The 22,299-nt window shown below is 35.7% G+C and overlaps 1 protein-coding gene across 1 annotated transcript in view; it reads left to right on the top strand.

The window, feature by feature from the left end:
• The first annotated feature begins 6,827 nt into the window (after positions 1–6,827).
• Positions 6,828–22,299, top strand: part of jmjd1cb (jumonji domain containing 1Cb) — a 334,742-nt gene continuing 319,270 nt past the window's right edge. Inside the window, 1 exon segment of the mRNA XM_030122304.1 lies at positions 6,828–7,264. Within this exon segment, the coding sequence (XP_029978164.1) occupies positions 7,109–7,264 (156 nt within the window). The 5' untranslated portion in view covers positions 6,828–7,108.

Genomic DNA, 22,299 nt, shown 5'->3' on the forward strand with positions numbered 1-22,299 from the left:
TATCCGTTTTAGTTAGTTTTGTAAGCACACAATACAGTTTCAGTTAGTTATCGTTTTTTTCTTTCAATTATAGTTTTCATTTACTTCAGTTAACGAAAATGTTTCGTTTCTAGTTTCGTTTCCTAGTTTTCGTCATTTCGTTAGTTAGTTTTCATTAACGATAATAACCTTGCTACCCAACCATTCCCTTCTGTCTATTCACTACTTTATCAGAGTAAAGGTGAAAGGTTAATTTCTGCTAAAAGGTGTGAGATATTGAGTTAGAGGTGGTTAGAATAATCCCTTCCAAACATCCTTGATAGCTGCCGTTCTAATGGTATCTTTGGTTTTCCATATGTTTGTGTCTATGCCTGTTAAATAAACATGAGACCACATGTAAATCAGACCACAAAAACGTGTCCTCTCATCACGTTTTCTCTTTTGGTTGTTTCATTTCATTTTTAATTTTCTCCTCTGTCTTTTACTCAATCTCTTCCTCTTTTTCTCCTTGGTTTCCTCTTCTGTCCTTTCAGTTCTCAGCCTGAGCGTCATTCTGTGCATCTCTCTCTTCATTTTTTGGACCATCTTGTGCTGTGTTTTATTAATGTGGCCCTGCTCCTTTGACTCTCTCTTTCATTCCGTCTCCTCCTGTCTGTCCTCTTGTATCCCTCCCTGAAGGTCGCTCAGGGCTGATTGCCTTCTACATGCTTCACACACCTCACACACAAGCCTCTTTTACTGTCCTTAAGATCTCTCTATTTGGCAGACGCAGACACACACACACACCTCCCCTGTCTATTATTCTCTCCTTCACTGATGTTCTGTCTCACTCCTTCACAGTTCACAAGGTTTCAGTGGAAGCCAATTCAGACTAGTAGCTCTGCCGCAAAAGAACAAACCCAAACATAAGAGCCGTGCTCACACATTCAGATGTTCATTTAGGTGGTTGGTGTTGTGGTCAAGGGTGTTATTCTCATCTCAGTATCAGTGAAGTGATCATCAGGACAGTTGGCAGATCATTGGTTTGTTTCAGGTTTACAGGATAATTTGGGTTCTGACATAACACAACAGATAGGGCTGTTAGAAAATATCGGTTCTGCAATATATCGCAATATTTCATTTCACAATACTGTATCAATATTAATAAGTACTGTATCAATATCTTTAGGTATTTATTCAAATGTAGATATTATGGAGGTTCATTTTTGTTTTTTTGTTTTTCTTTTTGTTTCTATTTTATTTATTATTATTCAGCACTGTTTTTATCGCAGGTAGTACAGAGGACCCAAAAGCAGAAACACCAGTGAAAGGTTTTGAACAGTTTATTAACCAACAGGCTGATAACAGACAGGGAACAGGCAGTAGGAGAGTCGGGGGCGAGCGGTAGGTCAGAAGCCGGGGAATCCTCTCTTGAACCAGGTGGGCACAGGCTGAAGATGTGGTCGTGGGCAGAAGCCGGTTTGACATCCAGGGCTCAGGCAGAGAGGCGAGGTGAAAACAAAGGCAGGTCGTTACCGGGGGATGAGAACAGGCAGGCGGGGTCAGGCAGGCGAGCAGGGTTGAATCCAGGCAGCAGGCGGAACGGGTCAGGACAGGCTGGGTCAGGATCTGAGAACAGGCTTACAGAATAACGCTGGAGAGACACACAAAGTGAACAATCTGGCGAAGAGGCTAGGCCAGACACCAGGTATATATACGCCCCTGCCTAATGAGCCGTGGCTGCGACCACAGGTGGAGAGGGTTAGGCTGATTAGCGGGAACAGAGAATAAGGAGGTGTGGCCATGGAAGACAGAGGAAAAAAGAGAGCAGAGTAGATAGGGATGTGACAGTTTTATTAAATAATGTTAGTTCCTTTGTTTGGATTGAACAAAAATACTGTTCTGATGTTAGTTCTGAACTAATAGAATATAAACATTTGCACAGGATCTTAAACTGTAATGTCTGTAAAACAGAATTTAAGTTTGAACACAGGAACATTTGGTGATACAGCATTAGCTCCTGTTGGGATCAAAACAAAATGTGTTTAGTATTTGTGTAGATTTCTGGTGTAATTCAATTCTTCCAGGAAATAATCATTTGAAAAAAGAAAGAAACAAACAAACAAACAAAAAAACTGCCTTTGTAACAGTATCATGACATATTGTGATATATCGTATCGTGATCCTAGTATTGTGATTTATATTGTATCGCCAGATTCTTGCCAATACACAGTCCTAAAGACAGAAAAGATGAAAATATTAACCCATAAAGACTCAGGGCTACTTTTGTGGCAGTTCCCAAATGAATTTTTCCTCTATATTAAGTGATTTATCACCATTTATTGTGATATTTTACTCATTTTACTTATTGTGTGTTTTTTCAGTGTAAATCATGTATTTTCCTGTATTTAATTCACTGATCATGTAGATGTTCTTTAAAGCTCAAATTAAAGTTGAGGTTTATTCTATCAGAAACAGATCAAACTGAATAAACAGTGTCTTTTTCAGTCCAGTCTGTCATTAACTGAAAATAAACCCAGTGTGTCCATCCGCTGTCACTGATCCAACTCCATGGGTTTGACTGGTGAATCAATGTTGTAGAAGATGACGGTGTTTCCACGGTAACTACGGAGCCTCTGAACGTTCAAATATGGTCATATCTGACGACCATGAAAAGATGAAGAACTGTATGTGACACCAAATATTTAAATGTATTGTTAGGATTAATGGATCATCAGGTATTAAACAGTTTAGATCAGTGGATGTTTTTGTTTTTTTTGTTTTTTTTTGCAATGTCTGTTTAGGTCTTTAGGGTTAAAAACTCACAACAAGACACAAAAGATGCAGTAAAATGAAAATGTCAAAGACACAACAAGGTGAAAAAGCACAAAAGACATGACAAGAAAACCACATAAAAGACAAAGAACAAAAACATACTTATACCACAATGATATGAAGAACATAAAGCATGTAACACACCATTGACTTGGGATTTAGGGCTTAATTTACACAATTAACTTATTTAGATTAAGTGTTTTGAACACTAGGTCACAACAAAACAAGTGACCCAACAAAATGAAATCAAAATAGAAGACATAAATTGAAAAGGAGACAACACCTTAAAACATGTCAGATAAAGCAAACAATGTAAAAGACATAAAAAGACAAAAAAAAAAAAAAAAAAAAAACAACCAAAAAAACAACACAATGATTTGAAATTAACTGTGATACTTATCACTATTGTTCCACAGAAAAATGCTTTTTGTGAAAACATTTTATGCCACATCACCCCAATGTAGTTACATTATAGTGTATCAACAGTCAGTTCACATTTTAGCTTCAGTGTGGTCAAATGAGTCAATGGGCCAGTTAATTAATTTCATTACCGTATTTATGGTTTTAATTCATTAGCTACAGAACCACTTTCCGGACAACTACAAACATACATTAAAACCAGTTTGTTTCCTTGGAGCTCTTCCACCCTGAACTCACAGCAGTCAATCACACCTGTTTTCATTTGTGGTTGATGTTGTGAAATTATCTTTTGTTAAGTATACTAAAAACCATTATAGTCCTATGTAGGGGTTATATGAGGAAACATGGACAGTCTATCTCAGGGCTCTCAAACTAATTTTCTTCTGGGGGCCACATTCAGCCCAATTTAATCTGCAGTGGGCCGGACCAGTAAAATAATAACATGATAGCCAATAAATAATGACAACTGCAAATTGTTTTAGCACAAAAAATAACATTTAATCATGCCAATATTTACATTTACAAACTATCCAAACAAAAGGGATGTGAATAACCTGAAAAAAATGCAATTTGTTAAGAAATATAAGTACAATTTTATCAATATTCTGCCTTGACTTCTCATTTATACATGTGCATTACAGATCAGATCTACAAAGGCACAAAACATTTAGTAACAGGCAGAAAATAGATAAAATTGCACTTATTCTCTTTAGACATTTCAGGTTGTTCACATTTTATTGTTAAAAGATAGTTTGTAAATGTAAACATTTTCATAATTTAATGTTTTTTTGCACTAAATCAAAGGGAAAAAATGGTGTTGTCATTATTTATAGGTTATTATGGTATTATTTTTGAGTTCGATGCCCTGCAAATTCATCCTGCAGGCTGGATTGGAACCTTTGGCGGGCTGGTTTTGGCCCCCGGGACACATGTATGACACCTGTGGTTTATCTGTATGAATCTATAGGTGTGAGTAACATTATGTTGCCAGGTGAATAACTTAAAAAAAAAATAAAATAAAATAATAGTGACAATAACTATTAAGATCTGAAAATTTACTGAAAATATATTTATGTTGATCTGTTGGAAAAACTAGGATGAACTAGTCAGCCAGCTGCTAGTTTACTTAATAGCATTTTATAGTAATATGTATCCACATTAGAGTTGAAACGATTAATCGATTAATCAACTCGATTTGATTAAAAAAAAAAAAAAAGAAATTGATTACAATTTTCCTGAATCAAAGCTTCTTTCATAAAGGACAAGCTGTTTGTCACTTTCACAGATGTCTTTTTCACATTTTTACTATTTTTTTTAATTGCGCCAAAGAAAAATAATCAATAGAAACAATTACAAGGTGGTATGTATGCACTCCTATGTATACATATTAAAACACTATTAAATCACAGTTAGAACAGCAATTTGTACAATATGTACCAGACAAATAATATGTAAATTAATTATTGGTTTAGTATGTAAATTGGTTAATTTAGGACAGACAAACACATTTGTGTGTGTCAAGCGCAAAATACTTATTTATTCAATTAGTTAACGAGATGTAAACAAATATAATAGACAGTCATACCAACACTTAAACACAAATACCAGTATTATCCTATTCCTTGCGAATTTAAATCCTTGATTATTAAGATCTGAGAATTTACTGAAAATATATTTATGTTGATCTGTTGGAAAAACTAGGATGAGCTAGTCTGCCAGGTTATAGTTTACTTAACAGCATTTTATTGTAATATGTATCCACATTAGAGCTGAAACGATTAATCGATTAATCAACTTGATTTGATAAAAAAAAAAAAAAAAACAAACAAAAACAACTTGATTACAATTTTCCTGAATTACAGCTAATCTCATAAAGGACAAGTTGCTTGTCACTTTCACAGATGTCTTTTTCACATTTTTACTTGTTTTTTTTTTTTTTTTTTTTTTTTTAAATTGCATCAAAGAAAATAATCAATAGAAGCAATTACAAGGTGGTATGTATGCACTCCTATGTATACATATTAAAACACAATTAGAACAGCAATTTGTACAATATGTACCTGACAAATAATATGTAAATTAATTATTGGTTTAGTATGTTGATTGCTTAATCTTGGTCAGACAAACACATTTGTCTGTCTCAAGCACAAAATAATTATTTATTCAATTAGTTAACGAGATGTAAACAAATATAATAGATTTTAGTTCAGTTCCACATTCAGCTAAATTTGATCTGCAGTGGGCCGAACCAGTAAAATAATGCGGAAAATAAATAAATAAAATAAAATAAAATAAAATAGTGCAAAAAAAAAAAAAATTCAGTGCTAGAAATTCAGTGGCTTTTATAATTCAAAATCTGATGACACAGATTTACTTCCATACCCAAGGGCCAGACTGGACCCGCCAAAGGGTCCAGTCTGGCCCTTGGGATGAATTTGTGAAATGCAAAAATTACAATGAAATATTATCAATCCTTTTAGTTCAGGTTCCACATTCAGACCAATTCAGTCTCAGGTAGGCCATAATAATGTATAAATACTCAAAACTCCAAATTTTTCTCTTTGTAAATGTAAATATTTTCATATATTTACACTAAAACAAAGTATAATTTCGCAAAAAATGTGAATAGTCTGAACAAATATGAACAACCTGAAATGTCTTTGGAGAAGTAAGTGCAATTTTAACAATATTCCACCTGTTCTTAAATGTTTTGTGTATTTTTAGATCCACTGTGATCTGTAAGTTACAATGCACATGTGTAAATGATCAACTGAAGTATAATATTGTTAAAATTACACTTTTTTTTTTTCCAGTTTGTTCATATTATTCACATTGTTTGAGAGGATAGTTTGTAGATGCAAACATTTTCATAATGTAATTTTAGTTTTTTCCACTCTAAAATATAGAGAAAAGTTTGGAGTTGACATTATTTATATTTTATTATATTACAATTTTACTGGTTTGGCCCACTGCAGATCAAATTTGGCTGAATGTGGAACTGAACTAAAATGAGTTTGACACCCTTGGGCTATTTGTTTACATCTTGTTAACTAATTGAATAAATAAGTATTTTGTGCTTGACACAGACAAATGTGTTTGTCCAAAATTAAGCAATCAACATACTAAACCAATAATTAATTTACATATTATTTGTCTGGTACATACTGTACAAATTGCTGTTCTAATAGTGTTGTAATAGTGTTTTAATATGTGTACATAGGAGTGCATACATACCACCTTGTAATCGCTTCAATTAATTATTTTCTTTGATGCAATTCTAAAAAAAAAAGAAAAAAAAGGGAAATATGTGAAATTGCCCCCCGGGCCACTTGTTTGACACCTGTGTAATAGACAGTCATACCAACACTTCAACACAAATATCAGCCCCATCCTATTCCTTGCTTGTATAGATCCTTGGATATGACAGTTTTAACACCACCAACAGCTCTACCGTCAAACCCAGTCCTGACAGCGGGCTCCCGGTGACAGTCCACCAGGAAGACTGGCGAAAATAGTGCCGTGTGGTTGTGAGTGGAGCGGAAGGACACAGCCGTTCTGCGGTCTGTGAATGCCTATGGATCGTGCGGAGAAACACAAGTATGGATGGCGGCGGTGATGCGGTTCAGTGTTTCACACAGAGAAAAGAGGCTCGCGCGGGTGGAGACTGACTGACTGCTAGCACATTTAAATCCCCCGGGTCGGTTTTTCCAGCTTTTTCGGCAACGATAACTTTTTCCTTTTTGTGTTTTTTGTTCTGCCGTTGGATTCGTTTCGAGCGGGTTTTCATGTCGTAAATGACAGGTCTGTAAAAAAGGGCGTCGTTGTTGGGAAGTTCTTTTTTTTCGGCGGAGGGGGGGGGGTGTTTTTTTTTTTGGACCAGCTTTCCTTCAGAGCCATGGCAGTCGAGGCTCGGCCGGAGCTGGTCGGGAAGCGGTTCCTCTGTGTCAGCGGGGACGAGCCCCCTGAAATCGCCGACATTGCTCGGTGGCCATGGAGGTCCGGGGTCATTAGAGCCGTCAACCACCGGGACAACGACAACCTGGAGCTGACGGTAAGAGGACAAACCGCTGACTGTGTGTGTGTGTGTGTGTGTGTGTGTGTGGACTGTTACATGGAAAAAAGCAAATGGGAGAAATCTGTGTGCTTTGGTTTGGCTTGTGTTTTAAAGGCAGAGAAGGAAAGGATTTAGGTGGATTTTATTAGTTAGCTCGGCTTTTCGGATAAATGGACCCAACACTTTTTTTTTTTTTTTTGTCTCAGTCAAATATCTGTCAGTGTTGGAGTTATTTGACCACTGAAGCAGCCAAGTTAATGGAATACAGTCTGCCAGCCAGCAGGGGGTTATGGACAGCAAACAGTCACACAGACAACACACTCATTTCAGTTTATTTATTTACTTACTTACTTACTTACTTACTTACACACACAGGGACAATGCACAATATACTTAAAAAGGACAGATGTAGTGTGTGCCGGGTTCTCGCACTAGTGCTAATTTCCACCTGTAGTCCCTGGGCAGGCTGATGTTATAATAAAAAAAAAAAACCCAAAAAACAAAACAGATATTAATATACTAAAAGCCATTAATAAGCTAAAACATGCAAAAACAGTAAAAAAAAAAAATAAATAAAAAAAATGCATATTTATAACTCCATCTGTATTCACATCCAACCATTCACACTTATTGGTCCCACTGCAGTCAGACAACACACTCATTTCATTTTTATTTATTTATTTAGACAGGGACAATGCACAATATTAGGGCTGTAAGAAAATATCGGTTCTGCAATATATTGCTATATTTCATTTCACGATACTGTATCGATATTTAAAAGTACGGTATTGATATTTTTAGGTATTATTCAAATGCAGATATTGTGGAGGTTCATTTTTGTTTTTTCTTTGTTGTTTATTTTTTATTTATTATTATTTAACACGATTTTATTAAGTAATGTTAATTCCTTTGTTTGGATTGCACAAAAATAATGTTCTGATATTAGTTCTGAACTAATAGAATATGAACATTTGAACAAGATCTTAAACTGTAATGTCTGTAAAACAGAATTTCAGTTTGAACACCGGAACATTTAGTGATACAGCATTAGATCCTGTTGTGATCAAATAAAAATGTCTTTAGTATTTGTGCATATTTCTCGTGTAATTCAATTCTTCTAGGAAAAAAAATGCCTTTTTAACAGTGTCATGATATATCGTATCGTGATCCTAGTATTGTGATTTGTATTGTATGGCCAGATTTTTGCTGATACACAGCCCTACTCATTTCATTTCAGTTTATTTATTTCTTTAGACAGGGACAATGCACAATATACTTAAAAAGGAGAGATGTAGTGTGCCAGGTTCTAGCACTAGTGCTAATTTCCACCTGCAGTCCCTGGGCAGGGTGATGTTATCACTAAAAAAAACAAGACATACAAACATACAAAAACAGTACAAAAAAAATGCATATTTATAACTCCATCTGTATTCACATCCAACCATTCACTCTTATGTCTCACTGCCGTCAGACAGCACACTCATTTCACTTCATTTTTAAAAAAAATTTATTTAGACAGGGACAATGCACAATGTACATTAACCTTAAAAAGGAGTGATGTAGTGTGTAGGGCTGTGTATTGGCAAGAATCTGGTGATACGATACAAATCACAATACTAGGATCACGATACGAAATATCATGATACTGTTAAAAAGGCAATTTTTTTTGTTTGTTTCATTTTTCAAATGATTATTTCCTCAAACAATTGAATTACACCAGAAATATTCACAAATACTAAACACATTTTTATTTGATCAGAACAGGATTTAATGCTGTATCACAAAATGTTCCTGTCTTCAAACTTAAATTCTGTTTGACAGACATTACAGTTCGGATCTTGTTCAAATGTTCATATTCTACTAGTTCAGACCTAACATCAGAGCATTATTTTAGTGCAATCCCAACAAAGGAACTACCATTACTTAATAAAACTGTGTAAAATAATAAATAAAATATAAACAACAAAGAAAAACAAAAATGAACCTCCACAATATCTGAATTTGAATAAATATCTAAAAATATCGATACAGTACTTTCTAAATATCGATACAGTATTGTGAAATGAAATATATCGCGATATATTGCAGATCCGATATTTTCTTACACCCCTAGTAGTGTGCTAGGTTCTAGCACTTGTGCTAATTTCTACCTGTAGTCCCTGGGCAGGCTGATGCTATCATTAAAAAACAGACATTAATAAAAAGTAAAACATTAAAAAACAATAAAAAAAAAAAATGCATATTTATAACTCCATCTGTACAAAATATTCATTCACTTCCAACCATTCACTCTTATTGGTCCCACTGCAGTCTGATACCCACACTGAGCATGTTTACATTACATTACATTATGGCTACAGGTTTGGTTTGACAGGAGCAGTTTTTTCACCATGCGGGACCACTTATTTACATGAAATGTTCCAAGTGAAGCCCATCCACTGGATCAAAGACAAACCTCAGTGTTTCCACATGTAGTCTACAGACTGGTGTGTAGGTAGACTGTCTCTGAGCTGTGGAGGAGAATGGAACACCATCATGTTTAAATAAGCTGTTGGACAATGAGGAACACCTGGAATTGGTTGGACTTGGATATTTGTGTGATAGTGGAGAGCAGCAGCATTTATGAGGCATGTGCAGGAATCTGAGTCCTGAGCAGCGAAATGCTTTAATCTGTCCTATACTGCAAATCAGCTGACAGAGGGAACGATAGCTTTGTGGATGCACCCTTTACGTTGAAATAATCCCCATTACCTCGTGGTTAGTCGTTTCAATCCACCTTATTTTAAGCGTGACAGTCGACCTTAAAGCCATGCATGGCTGTTTTTTTTTTGTTTTTGTTTTTTTTTTGTAATTTTTTTTTTTTTTCAACCCCTTCAACTTGGATGGGGACGAAGGAATGCTGGGACTAGTAAAAACATAAAACTGCCTTGCTGCAGGCTGAACAATGGGCAGTTTGTCTTTATGTTAAATATTGTTTGCAATCTCAAGACAGCTCCGTGTTGTTACTTAAGATGCTTTCAGGAGAAGTGCAATTATTGCATTCTTCTTATTATTATTCAGCCAATAGACCGCCAGTGAGGGATGAAAAATCTTGGCAATGTTTAGGTCAGATTTTTTTTTTCCTTTTCTCTTTCCCTCTTCCATAAAAAACATGTATTTTCATATTGGGATAACATGCTAAAACCAGCAAACAATGAAATCTTTGCCCTGACAAGCCCTTGGCTGGTTACCACACAGTACTGTCTCAGTGTACAGTGTATCTGTTCCCCGTTTTCTTTTGTTCACTGGATCCTTCTATCTGCCTATGTAGATGACTTGCTTAACCTCACAGCCATAATGATGTCATTATTGGGTGTGTTTTCTGTGTATAAATATTGACAGTTAAATCATTCCATCCCACTGCAGATAACCTGGATATAATTTGCTCTTACTGTGTTTTTTTTTAAAAATATATATATGTTTGCCTTGAAGCCAAGAGCAAAGACAGCACACAGTTATCTACTGTAGTCCTTTTCTTGTGTCAAATTGCTCCTGGTGCAGTAAGATTATTCACATTACTTGACAGTTTCAAAGATTATTATTATTATAATCTTTATTATTATTATTATTATTATTATTATTATTATTATTATTATTATTACACTTTGTGTTAGTACATGGGGGTCAAACATGCGGCCCGGGGGCCAAATCCGGCCCGCCAAAGGGTCCAGTCAAGATATTAATCCTTTTAGTTCAGGTTCCACATTCAGACCAATTCAATCTCAGGTAGGTCATAATAACATATAAATACTTACTACGCTAAATTTTTCTCTTTGTAAATGTAAATGCTTTCATGTATTTACACCAAAACAAAGTATAATATTGCAAAAATATCTGAATAACCTGGACAAATATGAACCTGAAATGTCTTAAGAGAAGTAAGTACAATTTTAATAATATTCCATCTGTTACAAAATGTTTTGTGTATTTTTAGATCCGCTGTGATCTGTAAGTTATAGTGTACGTGTGTAAATGATCAACTGAAGCATAATATTGTTAAAATTACACATTTTTATTCAGTTTGTTCATATTATTCACATTGTTTGAGAGGATAGTTTGTATATGCAAACATGTTCATAATGTAATTTTAGTTTTTTTTCACTCTAAAACATAGAGAAAAGTTTGGAGTTGACATTATTTATGTATTATTATATTATAATTTTCCTGGTTTGGCCCACTTAAGATCAAATTTAGCTGAATGTGGCCCCTGAACTAAAATGAGTTTGACATCCCTGTATTAGTAGATGACATTCTTTGATGGGAACTGTCTGTAGTATAAGTCTTTTCCGTATAAGTGATTGTGTGTTTGCTTGTCTGTGCTGCATGTTGCATTTTTCGAACTGCACATGCTTCTACCTTCATAAGTCCCTGGCAGAATTGGTCCTTCTCTGTGTGTGATTGAGGGAATAAGTAGTGGTCTGGTGTAAGTCCATCCATGCAAAGGGACACAGTCTCATTAGTGAGGGGGTTAACTAGCCGGCTGAATACAGTGGAGAAGGATTGAAGAATAGATTAGAAGAAGTGTGTCAAGCCAAGCTGCCAGGCCTTTGTCAAGTGTCTGCTGTCAGTCAGGTAGGCCTGTAGTACGGATAAATGCTGGGTTAGCAACGGCTCATTGGTTCACAACTGTCAAGATAAACACTGCATCTGTTTACAGTTCACTAAGTATGACTCTAAGTTCTATGTAAATACCAAGTATCAGCACCTACAGCCGCAACAGACTTCCATCACACTGGTTAGTAGTGTTTGAAGACTGGAGCCTTTCATGTCATGCTAATATATAATCTTTTTATTTAATCTGTCTTATTCAACAATTTGGCCTCCAATATGAGGCAACTGGGTTCCCTGAGTAGTTTGACAGTTTAGATCTAAGAGGTTATTATATTACTGTATGGATGTTACCTGATGGGGGAACAGGACAGGGATTATACACAAACAAACAAACTGATATAGATCCTGAAACGGAAACAAACAGGCCAATACACAACAAGAACCACAACCACCACAGCAACAACCAACAACAATGAATTGAAAAACAGAGTAGTCCATTTTAATACACAATCTAAACCCAAACATGTGTAATACAGACACAAATAGGCCATGCATTGATTTGTGGATTGAAGCGAACATTCATATACTTTTTTCCTAGATCAGCAGAATATTTCTTGGCGTTGTCTACTTGGGAAGTATGTCTTGATTACGTCACTGAGGTTGGACAAAAATAAATAATTATGGGATGTGAAAGGTATAGACATCTGTCACATTATTTTATTCATGAAAATAGGTATGTTGTCAACATCCATGTATGGTGTTTTATGTTGGGTTTTTGGAGAAATGCTGAAACAGTTTTTTTTTTACACGTGGGAGTGGTGAATGATTATGTATTGGTTCATTAATTTCCACCTAGTATTACAGTATTCCTAACACTATTCTACTACTATACTATAAGTGTTTTTCCTAAAATTTATTTATTTAATTTTTTTTTTTTTTTTAAATTATTTCAAATAATACATTTACATAAACATGTACTTACACATAAGGAACCACACAGACACAATAGATACAAATTATACAACAAACCCACAAACCTATTAACCCCCCCCCCCCCCCCCCAAAAAAAAAAAAAAAAGAAGAAAAAACCCCCAAAAACAAACCAAAAAAACACAACAAAAAACAACTAGAGAAATAATGGTATCAACTCCTCTTTACAACACTCAGGGCTGATTCAGAGTTAATATAATGTAAACTAATAACTCATTTCTCCGTTAAAAGGACATAGGAGACAGCAGGACACTGTTGTTGACAGTAGAGAAAAAGGATTCCACTGTTGATAAAACAAATTAATTTGTCCACAAATGGAAAATGTAATCTTTTTTGCAACTGCACCGTTTTTCCTAAAATTTGATGGAGACTTTAATACATTGCAGGGGTGATTTTTTTTTTTTTTTTAATGGCTGATTATTGTGGACTGTTATTGCGTATCTGTGCACACACAACCTGAAAAGCATAAAATCAGCATTTATTCCGCAGTGGTTTTCCATTCATTCAGCAGCATTGGTGGTACATGTAAACTTTACAGTGGTGGGGAAACCCTGATTTGGGTGGAAACTCAACTGATGACTGAAATATCCATAGTAAACATTGGTTGATATGTGTAAAATTATAACCTCAGCAGACCGTATCATCGGTATATCATCCTCATCTTTGCTGCCTTGTATCTAATCATATGTCATTGAATCCAAAATACAGTATTGAGTCGTGTCAACTTAGTTCAGCAGAAATAATTACCCAGGGCCTGCTTCTCTAGACTTTACATAATCACTGCACACTTGTTGTGATCATACTACCCACGTTAAAATCCAAGCAGAGCGTTCCTGTCACACAGTCCTGCACTGCTCTGCTAATGACAGCTACAGAAAACATGAGAGTGCAGTTGGAACTGTGTTAACAGATGCCACATTCACCACCGCAGTGTTGAGGGGAAAGGGATAGTTTATTGCTGAGGTTATCAGGTGGAATACGCTCTTCAGCTGCATTTAAATGAAATAAGAAGGATGACAGTAGGTGGGTTTCCTGCACCATCAACAGGTGAAACATTTGCATTTTATGTGAACAGTGAGATTTGGTACTGAATCATCATGGTGTATGATGATGTAGTAGTATTTCATGCACTAATACGTCATCTGTTGACTGGAGAGCTGATAGACATAATAGGTAGTTTGAGAGGATATGTGTTTTGTGTTTATTATGTTAATTCTTTGAATGTCACAGTTTACTTATTGGTCTACACACAGTCACTAGGGCTGTGTATTGGCAAGAATTTGGCGATACGATATATCATGATACTGTTAAAAAGGGAATTTTTTGTTTGTTTCTTTTTTTTTTTTTTTAAATGATTATTTCCTGGAAGAATTGAATTACACCAGAAATATGTACAAATACTAAAAACATTTTTATTTGACCAGACCAGGATCTAATGGTATATCACAAAATTTTTCTAATTCTCCTAGTTTCCAAAGGAACTACCATCTGCCTCTCAGACAGTAAAAAGTGCTTTTAGGATGATTCAAATAACCATTATTTAATAAAATAGTGTTAAATGATAATAAATAAGATATAAGCAATAAAGAAAACCAAAAAAACAAAAATGAACCTCTGCCATAGCTACATTTGAATAAATACCTAAAAATATCGATACAGTTCTTTTTAATATCGATACAGTATTGTGAAATGAAATATCGCAATATATTGCAGAACCAATATTTTCTAATACCCCTAAAAGTCACACAAGCACTTATTCATTCAACGTGCCTCCTTTGCACTTGGTGACATTTATCCATTAATGTACCAACTCCTGTGTTTCTACAAAGTTTAAAATCTTTTTTGTACAATTTTTGGTCCACTTAGGTTTTTTTTTTATGCAGAAGTGTCAATGTTATTAAAAGAGCTAGGTTCAAATTAAGCTAATGTCTTATTGAAAGCAATGATAATTGTACTTGACATTATTGTATCATTTTATTATTAACATTATTTCATCTGGTTGCAGATTAGTCCAAGCGTCTCCAAATAATACTGCATCAGAGTAGAACAGAAGTGGGCTGTAGATTTTCTAAGCACTGTTGTTTTGGGCTCTCCTTCTGCTCAGTATTAAGCATTATACAACTACACTGCTCAATTGGATTATGTGGTAAAATATGATACCAGGCTTTTCCCCTTGCATTATAAGGCCTAGGTGCAACACCCACAGCCAAATTAATACCAAATCAATGCAGTGAACATTGAAACATACCTAAGTACTCTCCCAGATCTATTTATTGTCTTCAGTGGACAGTAGAAGGTTTGGCTTTAAGATTGTGGGCTATTTTTCAATTAACCAATATAGTAATAACAAAAATGATCCAAAATGACATGAAATAACATATTTTCATTGAAACATATGAAATGTGTTTGTGGAAGGAGCCCAGTCCACTTGTAGTCTAGGTTTGTAGTTGCGCAAGTGTTTAAAAATGCCAAAATGACCCTAGTGCTGGTGCTGGTTCTGGATTGACATTTGTGGTGGGTCAGAGTTGGCTGAATGTGTGAACCATTCAAGAACCAGTGTGTGTTTTTATGGGCTACACTGTAGACCAACACCAGTATGTCCCTGTTATGTCTACGTCCATGTTGGGCTTCATGTTTGTCTTTTTATACATTTTTATTTATGGCATTATTAATAGATTGTGATAGATGGATTTGTTTTTTTGTCACAAAATTCCAAATACAAAATGTAGTTGAGCTGAAAAATAAACCTGAAGATTTTTTATTTTTTTTTGTACCACAACATGTCATGTAATTGTCATTTTGGTACAATGTAAGTTATAATCAGGGTATCGGTATTGAACCTAAAGCATCTGTATTTATTTGTTTGCTTTTTAAATGTCAGCCACAGATTGTGTCTTGGTGTTCTTGGTCACATTAACCCACTGGTTCCAACCTGTTTTTACTCCTGACCCCATTTTAAAATCACAAATTTCTGGCGACCCCAGACATTCAAAATGCAGACTTTTTTTTCTTGCTAAAATTGATTTGTTTTTGATCCTGTAATAGTTTTTTATCCTCTGTTTCAAATCCAGGTTAATTTTAGAGAACATTTAGTCTGTATAATGTATATTAGTATAGATGGAGGCAATAAAGCCAGATTAAGCACTGGGTCACCACAAACCCTGCATTAAGCAGACCCTGAGCCCCTTTACTTGACCAACGGAATGCTGAACTGGGTGAGAACTGGTTGTTTGGTTGTCGAGACATACAGAAGTGGTTCAGGATTTGTCATCACATCCACTCCGACTGTCAAACTGTAGGAGAAAAGGAGCATTGAGTTTTGAAATGGACTCCTTTGGGCCTGGGACTACAGTCATGGAAAAAATAATTAGACCATCAAAAGTCATCAAAAATAATGGTTTTGTAATCCAGTACTATCTCCTGTGTGTATCATTAAACAGACAGAGAAGAAAACGTGGAATGTCTAAAAGCACTGTATTTGTCAGTACAGTGACATAGATACTGATGGAAGAACTGAAGGGATTTTGGTTATTATCAAGAAAACATGTTAAATAGATGGATATCAGCTCTGAAATTAAACTACTATGAGCTGTTTTTGTTGGTATCATTATATTTGTCCAAACAAATGGACCTTTAGTTGGACCAGGCATTAAAATGAACAAGAAACTGAAGAACACAAGGGTGATCTAATCATTTTTTCCACATCTGTATTAGCACATGCTGTCCAACATTAGGCACAGTAAATAAATCTGTGGTGACCCAGGGTTTCAGTGTAAAACAGAAAATCCATAGCATAGAGCACAGGTGTCAAACATGCAGCCTGGGGGCCAAATCTGTCCTGCCAAAGGGTCCAGTCCGGCCCTTGGGATGAATTTAAGAAATGAAAAAAATTATACTAAGACATTGACAATCCTTTTAGTTCAGGTTCCACATTCAGACCAATTCAATCTTGAGTGGGCAGGACCAGTCAAATACTATCATAATAACATAATATTAATAATGACAACTCCAAATTTTTCTCTTTGTAAATGTAAATATTTTCATATATTTACACTAAAACAAAGTATAATTTCGCAAAAAATGTGAATAGTCTGAACAAATATGAACAACCTGAAATGTCTTAAGAGAAGTAAGTACAATTTTACCAATATTCTGCCTGTTACTAAATGTTTTGTGTATTTTTAGATCCACTGTGATCTATAAGTTATAATGAACATGTGTAAATGATAAACTGAGGCATAATATTGTTAAAATTACACTTATTTTTTCAGTTTGTTCATGTATTCACATCTTTTGAAAAGATTGTTGTAGCTGTAAACCTTTTCATAATGTAAATTTACTTTTTTCCCTCTAAAACATAGAGAAAAGTTTGGAATTGACATTATTTATATATTATTATGTTATTATTTCCTGGTTCGGCCCACTTCAGATCAAATTTAGCTGAATGTGGCCCCTGAACTAAAATGAGTTGGACACCCCTGGCCTAGAGTGATAAATATATTAAGACAATAGCGCTGTAGCTCCATAATAGACTGATTATATTTGCTGCATGAAAGGAGTGCATGTGAGTTTTTGGTGGCACTTGAAAGACACTGATGTAGCTGAAAGAAAAAGCCAAAACTCAGCAGGAGAACGCTCCACTGGCACATGACTTATAAAAGTGCCACACTCATCTGGATTCCCACTGAATGGAAAGAGAAGGGCAGCCAGATCACTGCCTATAGGTGCCTTTGTTTGCCTTCACAGTCCACTGTGTGATATGTGTACAGTAGCAGCGCCACTCCGGTTTGTTTGGAGGGCCGTGGCCTGAGGTTCATCTCTGTGTTGCTAATCAGCAGAAAATGATGACGACCTGGGAAGAACCTTCCACATACAGAATCCATGCATAGCTGTTGCACTTGCAGCAGTTCATCTGATGTTGAAGCATTTCTGTACTGCGAGTGTTGGACAGTGAAAAGCAGTATTGTTTAAAGGACAGACTCAGACTAGAGACACAGGAAAAAAAAAACACCAAGAGGAACACACCATTCATCTTCCTCCTTCAGTGTTAAAGTAGCATCAAAATCATACACTGTTGTAGGAATCTGGTTATACCTTCCTAAACAGGACTGGATGAATACTGTTCTTCTACCTTCTGATCTGTTCATTTTTCAGATTTTTGGAGTCCTTGCGACTGGGGCATAAATAAATTATTTCTGTTCAGTCCCATTCTGTTTTAAGTTGTGTGGTCTCAGGAATAGCTTGACAGAATTTCTTCAAGTTTTGATACAAATATTTCACCGATGCTTATTGATGAAGTAATTAGATTTGATGGCCAAGGTAAACCTCACAGATTGCATTTTATTTTGGAAAATTTGCAAGAAGTGTATTATAATAGCCCCTCATTTATACTCTTGTTATTTATTTGGTATCTCATGGTAATAATTGAAGGAACCACATGAGCAGATGTAAGAACAGTGGATGTATCTGATTGTACTTAAAGGTCTTTGTTTTTAATACACGTTTTTTAGTTGGTTTCAAAGACTGTACAGAAGATGGATGTGGTGACAGTCTTGTAAACTCCCACTCTATAAAAATGAGCACAAAGTCCAGTTGCCATGTTGCTTGACACAGTTTGGAGCCAGTCTCTACATGGTAAAGATATGACTCAGGACTGCAAATAGACATAACAGCTGTCAACCTCCTATTTTTATAGCATGAAATAACAGATAAGAAAGATGACGGTTTGATCACTAATTTTAAACAACTCTAAGGAAATCAAACTAATTACTTTGGGAAAAAAAATACTGGACGTGAGCTGTGACTTTTGTAGCTGGGCTGAAGTCTCATAGATGGAGACAACAGGTTTTGATCACTGCAGCCAGTCGCCAGGTGGTGATTGGCTGAGAGGTTTTGGTGTCAAACTTCAGTTGTTTGCACCACATCTATCTGTTACTGTTTACCTCATGTAAGGAACAGCACTGTAGCCTAGATTTGGTTGCTTTGAAGGATTTTTACCATATTGTATCTTGGCACGACTGCTGACCAATAAATTGTATCTAGACTGTTATCACAACACACTCAAAAGGTGGCAAAGACACAACAAGAAAAATGACCAAAGCCAAAACTCTATTATGTGATTTCAAGTGCACACTATTGCTGCATTTCCACCACGTGGTACTGACTCAACTTGACTCTGCCTTTTTGCGTTTCCATTACAAAAGAAGGACTTGGAATCTGGTACCTGGTACTAGTTTTTTGGTATCACCTCTGCCGAGGTTCCAAGACTGGGGAACAGATACTAAAAGGTGATGTGTAAACACTGCAGACCACTGATTGGTCAGACAGTTGTCTCTGTGACCCTCAGTTTTACAAAAAAACAGATGCAGAAGTTGACAGTAAATATGTCAGTAGGTTAATCCACATAATGACAGCCTGTAAAACTACACCATGGTCAGTCCAGGAGTTTCCAGTCTTTGGTGGCTGATGTAAATTCAGCATGAGCTTGACGAGACAACATGTAACGATTGAGTTTATCAGGACTCTCTGAGCAGACGGCACTGAAGTAACGCACCGCATCGCTATGATGACCAGGTACTATAAAGTCGGTTAGTATCCTGTAATAGAAACGGTCTTCAGGAATAGGACCTGGTACCTGAGTTGAGTCGAGTTGAGGCCGGTTCCACGTAGTGGAAACGTGGAATATGTTACATTTTCAGAATGAAATATCTAAAAACAAGACTTGTGTTCTTGTATTTTGTGGAATTTTGTACCTGGTCATGTCAAATGTTTTCAGCGGTTCCGTTTCATTTGGTTGTCCTGTCAGTGGTGTCGTTCACAAAGTTTACATTAATGTTAGTCGTGTCTGTTTCATTAGAAAGAAATGACTGAATTTATATCTGTACATGTGATGTGGATCCAGCTGTGTGGTATTTTGTTGAGTTGGCGCTTAGAGAAATACCCTGAAATCAAAGTTTTGGGTTAGTTCATGTCATACCCATAAAACATGCAGGATTGAGAGCAGGCCAAGGTAAAAGCCCATCCTATTACAGAATGAAACTATTGGTATTGTACAGTGCATATCAGTGCATCTGACCAGAACGGTGTTGTTTATTTATCCTGTGTCTTTGTCCTCAGCCTCATCATTGATCGACTCAGTTTATTTTTTTTCCCCATTGTTCACATAGGAGTGTTTTTGTGTACACAGACTCCTTAGGCGCTGAAAGCTTTTTTTTGTAGCCTTAGCCCTCAAACAGTAGTTCAAATAAAAGTAGTGTGTGCAGTGTTGTCATGATCGTGTGTGTTTAAGCACATGGAGCTGCAGCGTGTTCTCTGTGATGCCCAGGTTCTGTGGTGTTCGGGCAGCACAGTAACTGGATACATACAGTGTTAGTGGTTTGTTTTCTGGTGCCTAAGGAAACAAAATGTAATCTGAATCCAGGATGGGCTGGCGAGCTGAACGCACCCCACCCCCATCTCCCACTCACACACACTGCACAACATCACGGTGCTACATATGGCTGTCATAAAGTCTCCTATAGGCTTACAGGCTTCCCAGATGACTCTGGGAATACATGTGAACAGCTGCCGTGGTTTCCTGCTGGACTGGGCTATACCTGAACGCCATACTGGGCTACTCTGTCCATTCCATGGTTATTATCGTTAACGAAAACTAACATAATGAGGAAAACTAGAATTGAAAAAAATTTTTCCTTAACTGAAATAAAAAAAAAAACTATCCAATCCAACTTTCTTTGTAAAGCACTTCAAAACAACTGCAGTGGACCAAAGTGCTGTACAGAAGAATAATTAAAACCAAAATAGATTAATAAAATACAGAAATAGATTTAAAGAAATAAAAACTGTACAAAGAGAAAAAGTGCTATACAGAAGAATAAATAAAACCCAAATAAAGAATAAAATACAAGAATAGATTAAAAAGCCATACAATAGCAATAATAACTACAACAATAACTATACTTAAAAGAAAAAATGATAACTAACTGAAACTGTATTGTGTGTTTACAAAAACTAACTAAAACGGATAAAAATTATGGATGAAATTCCCTTTGTTTTCATCTTTGTCAATGTCGGATTGATACGAAATCGATTTGTTTGCTTTAGCAATTTTATCAAGCGGCACCATATGATATTTAATGGTCCATCACTTGTGGTTTACAGTTGTCTTCTGGTCCCCACTCTACTTGGAAACATGGAGACTAAAGTTGGGAGAAAGCAGCAGAGTCCTGTCTGGGATTATTTGAATACAATGGAGAAGAAGAGAAAAGATATGACAAAACTAAAATTAATAGTAAAAACTAAGCATTTAGAAAAAAATGAAAACTAATAAAACGAGCAAACCTGCTCTAAAAACAAATTAAAATGAACTGAATTAGAGAAAAAACAGTCAAAACTAAATAAAACTAAACTATAATGAAAAATCCAAAACTGTTAGAACCTTGGTCCATTCTCATTGTACTGTAAGGGTCTAGTCTGGCCCTTGGGATGAATTTGTGAAATGCAAAAATTACACTAAGATATTAACAGTCCTTTTAGTTCACGTTCCACATTCAGAACAATTCAATCTCAAGTGGGCAGGACCAGTCAAATACTATCATAATAAATATTAATAATGACAACTCCAAATTTTTCTCTTGTAAATGTAAATATTTTCATGTATTTACACTAAAACAAAATATAATTTCATAAAAATGTGAATAACCTGAATATGAACAACCTGAAATGTCTTAAGAGAAGTACAATTTTACCAATATTCTGCCTGTTATTAAATGTTTTGTGTATTTATAGATCCACTGTGCTCTGTAAGTTATAATGAACATGTGTAAATGATAAACTGAGGCATAATATGTTAAAATTAAACTTATTGTTTTCAGTTTGTTCATGTTACTCACATCTTTTGAAAGGATAGTTTTGCAGATGTAAACTTTTTCATAATGTAAATTTACTTTTTTCGCTCTAAAACACAGAGAAAAAGTTTGGGAGTTGACATTATTTATATACTTATGTTATTATTTTCCTGGTTCGGCCCACTTCAGATCAAATTTAGCTGAATGTGGCCCCTGAACTAAAAATGAGTTGACACCCCTGATTTAGAAAATTGCTGTATGGGTGATAATTTACCTCAGAGGAAAGAAAACTCATGGCTTTGCACCAGATACGCAAAATGGTCCCTTAAGACTGGCTTTGTTGATGTTTTTTGCTCACAGGGTCCATCTTAACTACTAATGGTACGGCAGAAAATGACACTTTCACTCTCTGTGGCCAATCAGGAGAAGGGATGATTCTTCCGTGCTCTGTTTATTCTAAATTTGACCATTTTCACAGCAGACATTTGGACTTTTTAAGGCAGAAACACTGGGGTACGTGTCCTCCTTGGAGACCTACATTGAACAGACCTTTTATCATCCATTCTTGTGTGGAACCCTGAGCAAAGGGAACATTGCCAGGTTCTA

This window comes from Sphaeramia orbicularis, chromosome 19 (genome assembly GCF_902148855.1).
Source record: "Sphaeramia orbicularis chromosome 19, fSphaOr1.1, whole genome shotgun sequence".
NCBI classification, from domain to species: Eukaryota; Metazoa; Chordata; class Actinopteri; order Kurtiformes; family Apogonidae; genus Sphaeramia; species Sphaeramia orbicularis.